This window comes from Danio rerio, chromosome 17, assembly GCF_052040795.2.
Source record: "Danio rerio strain M-AB ecotype USA chromosome 17, GRCz13ab, whole genome shotgun sequence".
Taxonomy (NCBI): Eukaryota; Metazoa; Chordata; class Actinopteri; order Cypriniformes; family Danionidae; genus Danio; species Danio rerio.
Window position 1 is genome coordinate 40,460,557 of NC_141037.1, and position 6,944 is coordinate 40,467,500.

At 35.6% G+C, this 6,944-nt stretch overlaps 1 protein-coding gene across 8 annotated transcripts in view; it reads right to left on the reverse strand.

Annotated features, from left to right (window-relative positions):
* The window catches only part of slc24a4a (solute carrier family 24 member 4a), a 104,726-nt gene that overhangs the window by 15,808 nt on the left and 81,974 nt on the right, over window positions 1–6,944 (reverse strand). For all 8 annotated transcript variants that reach the window (NM_001017770.2, XM_087288998.1, XM_087288996.1 and 5 more), the window contains 1 exon segment: window positions 5,942–6,111. In NM_001017770.2, coding sequence (NP_001017770.2) covers window positions 5,942–6,111 — 170 coding nt within the window.

The following is a 6,944-nucleotide window of genomic DNA, read 5'->3' on the forward strand; positions in this document are numbered from 1 at the left end:
TGCACTATTCTACGCCATTTTGTAGTATAAATAGTGTAAGTAGTGTGTTCACACTGAAAACTCTTAAAATAATAAGTGCACTTTAATTACCCGGATGATGCACTCATTCAGCCGCTAAAATGAAGTGTGTAATGATGGACACTTCACGCACTCAACGACCGCAGGTTTGCTTACACAGCGGAAGGGGCGGAGCTATCGGACGCACATGTTGGATAACTTTATTTATTTTGGATGGAGAAAGCAAAATTCTCCTACGAGAGTGATTATATCGCCTCCCGATGGTGAATGCGGCAATACTCACGATAGGTATTATTTGATAATTCGGTCGTTTATTTCACTGATTTGGCAACCGTCAAACGTCATCAGGGAAACGGTTTGAATTTCCGTTTAGTATAAAAACATTAGTGTGCCATTTGGGACAACACTACATACATGTACTATCCTGTTGAGTGTGTAAGTGCATAAGTACATAGTGCATGAGTGCATAGTGTATAGTGTGCCATTTGGGACGCAGCTTTACTTTAAAGTTTTTGCACTTGCCAGTAGGAGGCGATACTGAATTTCGGTACCAAAAAAAAAAAAAGTCCATTTCCTGCTAGCATTTAAGCACTGTTGAGCGTGTTCTTAAACAGCTGATTTGCTATTATGTTCACATGCTCAACAGAAATGACTGTGATTGGCCGAGAAAGTCATCTTTTCATTGCTGATCACGAAGAGCAAACAGTTATACACAATGGAGCATTTTAAAGCAGCAAAGATTAGCTGGTCTGTCTGTAAGCTGACATTCAGGTGATCTGCTAATGAATGGACTTATTTTGTTGGCTTTAAAATGTGTTTGAAGCTGTGTTTGAGAAGTGCTCTACAGTGTTTAAATGTTAGCACGAAATGGACTTTTTAAAAAATTTCAGTACCAAAATTCAGCATCGTGGTAACACTAATTAATAGTAATCATTATCATCTGAAACGGATCCAAATTAAACCCAGCTGGAGACTTTAACAAGTAGGACCACACAGTACATCACTAAACTATTGTTATTGTGTTAATAGTATATGGTATATACGAATTGCAGATATGTGATAAATGACATTTATTTTATGCATTGGTTGTTTATCTAAATTTGTCCAATCAGATGGTGGCTTAGCATCTTCATCTCCACCTCCCCAGTAGTCAGTGTTCTAATATTGGACGGAGAGGCCCAAAGGTGAACCCAGAGCTGAAAAATAAATACTTATAAAGACAACAGTCATTCAGATTCAGAATATCTGATGAGGTTTTCGCTCATTTGTAGTGTTTTATAGACTAAGGACTCTATTTCAACAGTCTAGGCGAAAAGTCTAAAGCGCATGAAGTAAACGCATTAAGGACGAATCCACTTTTGCTATTTTAAGGACAGAAAAATACACTTTGCGCCCCAGCACATGGTCTAGAAAGGTTGTGCTTATTCTCTTAATGAGTTTTGGGTGTGTTTTCAGCATGGCATGCAGTAAAATAATCAAGAGTCTGACCTCCTTTTCCCTTTAAGAGTTAGTTGTGTCACGTCATGGAGCATTTGCTATTTACATGGTGGACTTTGTAAGTGAAAAAACTAAATGCTTAGTTTACAAGAAAACAGTTTACAAACCATCACCAAGTTAAACAAACCATCTGCATGAGGATAAAGAACGAGCCTCCTCCATTCGACCTCTTTACTTTCTCTTTACTTTACTCCTTTACTTTGGTGGAGTGAGAAAACGGTGGAAACTCATTCAACTGAGGACGTCCATTGGCCGACATATTTTTAGTTTTTGTTAAGTGCAAAGATTTGTTTCCAAACTATTTCTATTTTCAGTTCTAATTTCCATCAATTGAATAAATCAACAATAATAAGGAAGTGTGCTCAAAAAAGTTATATCCAAACACACATCCTATTCCTACACCCCATATGGTGACGCATACATCTTCAAAACCCAACAGCTGGACAAATCTATACTTGTTTTATTAAAATATAAATATGCATAAAAAAACAAATACTGCTAATAATAAAAATAATAAATAAATTGTCATGAATAAACTGAAAAAAATCCCCTGATATGACGGCATGGAGATAGTGGTTTTTATAATTATGTAAAAAAATAATAATTTTTGTAATATTTTAATCCTTTAATTGTTTTCGTATGTAAAGATATTTGTGTATTGCTTAACATCCTGTGTGTATTAAGCGTTTTGGCCTGCATAGGCGCATAACCTTAGGACTTTAGACCAGCTTTTAGATGATCAATAGCGTGGTCTATTATAGTTCCCCAACGTGCCAACAATGCGCCTTAAACACCTCCTTTTTAGATCAGTACACCCACGAGTCAACAAAGTAGTGCAAATGGATGTGCTATTCAAATATTGTGGTGCAAAACGTGAAAATTTGAGTTGCGCTTGTCTAAAAAATAGCAGCAAATCCTGGAAAACACGTCTTTCGCCTTAATGCGCTGGGTGTATGACAGAATCCCATTTGTTTGCTTGACAGTTTTTTTTTTACAATTAATATAAAATATTATATATTTTACAGATTTATTTTAATATCATAGCTAATAAAAATAGCATTTTTTTTTTAAGATGTAATACACAAATATTACCAAATCGCAACACTCAACCACATCACATATTTTTTCAGTATTGTGCAGCCCTAGTAACAACACAGAACAGATGTCATAAAGCCCATTTTAGGCTTAAGGTTTTAACTCATTTTGATCCAATGTGTAAACGTTGCTCATTGGCTTTGCAAGCAGTGGTACAAGGACCAGAACACAACCAGCTGAAAAGTTCTGCATTCCTGATGCTCTCCCGCAGTAACCAATCATATTTTTTGAAGCACATTTAATTCCGAATGAAAAGCAGCAGTTGTGGGTATCTCTGGTGAAAGTATGATGGAATAAATAACCGGAAAGTCCTGAAAAAAAATACTCTAAAAACAGTTTATCAGAGGTTGATCCACGCATCAATGCTTCTGCAACGGTCAGCTTCACATAGTTTTAAGTTCCCTACCTTGAGGAAACTGACAAGATGTTATTTGTATCCCAGCCACGAGTGCATCTACAGAGAGAGCATTTGTCAGATCTGTCAGTGTGTGACATGTGTGGATGTTCTACACACAGTAGTTAAATTTTGGGTTTATTTTGGGAGTAGAACTAAGCTAACAGTGTTAATTCATAGCCAAATTTTGGTTAGAGAACTATGTTAACTGTAAAATATATTAAAATCATGTTTTATAAACGAATTATGCATCAACCTATATTATATTTTACCATAAACTTTCTTTTTGGGGAAATTTAAATGTGAGACTGGGAAAACGAGACATAAAATTATTGGGATTGGTGGGAGAAGAAACTGATTCAAAGCAGATAGGAGGTAAACAGAATAAATTGGGAGCAGACATTAAAATGATGAATAAATATAAATAAATATACATTTTAACAAGTATTTTAGCTTCTCTCACCCCAAATCAAAGCCTCAGTTTTAATGGTTTAAGAAAAGAAAATAGATTTAGGTATAAAACACTGTTAAAAAATAGGAATAGAATAGATGACACCTTTCAAGGCTCACAAAATCTATCTACACATTTCCTGGCGGGCCAGTGGGAGAAACAATATATTTCAATGCAGTTACATTCTCTCACAAAGTGGATAATTATTTAAATTGTGTCATTATTTCTCACCCTCCATTCATATAAAACTACTCTTTAACATTGGAATGTTTTATAGCTGCAAAAAATGACCTGAAACTATGTTCACTTATCATTTTTTTTTTGCTTATTTAAAAAAATAACTAAACAAAACTTTAAAAAGCAAAATAATTCAATTTGTTTTTTTTTTAAATGAATGAAAAATAGTCTATATCAAATCTTTTTTAATTAGAGAATGTATGTTTTTTTTTTTGTTTTTGTTTTTATGAAATGTATTTTTTATCTGGGCTACTAACATTTATTTTCAGGCTATTAAAAACTGAAGAGTGCCTGCCCGAGGGCTACCAGGAATTTAGAAATTTTGTGAGTCCTGCGGTTTTTTTTTTTGGTTTTTTTTTTTTAAATAAACAGCTGTACTGTCCAACCCACACACACCCCTCTTCTTAAATTAATTGTAATGTAATAACATGCACCTTTTGTAAAGCTGCTTGAAAAGCGCTATACAAACAATCTTGGCTTGAACTACATTGAACTACTCACTATAAACCATACAGTTCTACCAGTCAAAAAATAGCCAGTTCGTTGAGTGGTGTGATACAAATAAGCTAAAAATAAAAATTAAGAAAACAGAGGAGACAGTATTTGGCACAAAGTGTATAAGTGACCATCGTCAAGTGGTTGTACACGACCATCCTATCACTCAGTCAGAAACCTATAAAGTACTTGGGCATTTACGTTGACAGTGCTTTAGATGGAAAACACACATAGAGGGTTTGTTCTCGTTTACACCAGAGGTTGTATTTTTTATGGAGGCTATGCCTTTTTGGACAGATGCAATTTGCAAAATGTGCCGCGCATCTGTAAATAAGCGGGCAGTACGACTAATCTGATATCTCACTTGAAGCGGCGCCACGGTGTTGTTGTGAAAGCATCTTCCAGTGTTCCTGCATCCCCGGGTTCCTGCTCTGCTTCAACTGTAGCTACCAGCTCCAAAAGTGGTGAGAAAAGCATTGAAAGTTTTTTCCATGCGCAACAGTTTTGTGCGCTCTATGCCAATAACGGATGTTACTGCATTGTTTATCTGCAAAGATATTCAGCCTAGTGTCACGGAGAACGAAGGATTTAAACATCTCCTCCTGTTAATTTTTATTTAATTATAATAATAATATTAATAATAATAATGATAAAAATAATTGGGTGTCACGGTGGCACAGTGGGTAGTTTGACCACCTCACAGCAAGAAGATTGCTGGTTTGTTATACTTTTATTAGCCTGTTGTTTACAGTGATAGTGATCTTTCAAAGCAGCATAACACTGCTAGTTCACGACCTTAAGTTTTGAATATTCAGTGGCAAAATATATCTTTGTAAAACTTGTTTTCATAGTTGAAAAGTTAAATCACAATTCTTGTTGTGCAATGATAAACCTTTATGTTGAAAGAGTGCAAATAGCCTATATATATATTTTAATATATATTGCACTTATACATTCTGTTTATGCCTTTTTGGAGTAAACAAGAAGCTCATGATGTTGTTTTATAAAGCAGTTCTTGAAAGCATTGTTAGATATATCTGTTCAGCGTAAATCTAAGTTGATGCACCTCTTAAAGACAGGATGGAAAATATTTGGGCATGATAAATAATTTAATCCTCAAGTTTTATATGAGAATTGTGTCCTTAATCAGGTGGAAAGGATTGTGAACGATCCAACTCATTTTTTGTTTCCACATTATAAACTGCTTCCCTCTGAGTAGAAGATATAGAGCCCCAAAGTCTAGGTTGAACCGTTAAAAGAAATCGTTTGTACCCGTTTCAGTGTGTTTATTTAACAAGAATCCAACTTAATTAGCATTATACATTTTGTAGCTGCTGTATTTTGTATTGTTTTTATTGCTTGTTTTTATGGAATGTCTGCAGCAATATGGTGATGCCCATAACACATTTCCTGTCAAGGACAATAAAGTTTACTACTACTACAGTAATTAATATAAACATCACGCAGAAATGGTTTTATTTAAAGAAATGAATGGTTTTATGTCATTTGAAATCAACCGTGTGCAGGAAATACAAAATAAAAAAGTATTTCTCTCCATTTGTGAGACATTAAACTAATACAATGTAAACTGCATTACATAGGATAAACTGAAATGCCTGCTTCATCACATTGCTGATTATCATATGAAATTCATATTCTGAAACATTAAAAGTGTTTGCTTTCTTTGATAAAATTCTCATAACAGAGACGTTTATTTTCCCACAGATGTTGGCTCTGCATGCGTATTTTCTTACCTCATTGATGATAAGTCGGCTTGCCATGCGCAGACGTGTCTTGGGTCCAAAGTGATTGGTGATCATGACCCTAAGACCAGCTTCAGGGAAGCGGTAGTGTGGAGGGCTTGAATTCATCATCTCATCCACCATCACGACAGAGCCCCTAGTGTATATTTTATTGGGCTTTACTGCCGACAAAGAAAAAACAACGGTGGTAAGTGCTCTTATATGTGATATTCATTCTCAACACACACAGCAAGTATGGTATTTGTTCATAAACCACACACCCACACACACACACACACAACTGTCAAACCTGCCCTAAGAGACCAAAAAGAAAATCCAAAATAAATCCACACAACAACTGTGCGGAGCAACCAGCGGGACCATAACCACGTACTCAAAAGAAAGAAGTATGTGTCATAATTTTCAATATAAAGTCCTGTCTGTCAGCGAAAGCCTGATTCCTGCTGGGACGAACTGTAGGCCCACCTCTGAGGCCCTCAGGATGCTGTCAGAACCCATTAACACAACTATTACTGACGTGAAACGAAATCCTCAGCCATCCTCCAGATTACAGCTGGACGTCACATGAAGAGCTCTACTGCCATATACTGTATGATCAAATACGTAGAGACAAACACACTGACCAAAAGGCTTTTGCCAGATTAAAGGAATATTCTCAAACAAACTCAACCTGAATGTTAAGCATTTGTGGCTAAACTAGTTTTTATTTATATATATTTTAGGTGCCATAGAGTCCACATTATGATTTAGGCAAGTAAAAGAAACTGTATAATATGCTCAGAAAAATTAACATCCCACAGGAATTACCCTCGTCCACATAGATATTTACATTAGATGTCGTCTATCGGAAGGAATGCGTCGATAGTGCAGCCATTTTAGCACAGCATAGCACTCCTTTGAAATGAATGTGGGACCAAGGTGCAGTGGAGGACTGGCTATCCTGAGCCATATATATGTAAACATATACATATATCTACAATCAGGAGTTTTTCCG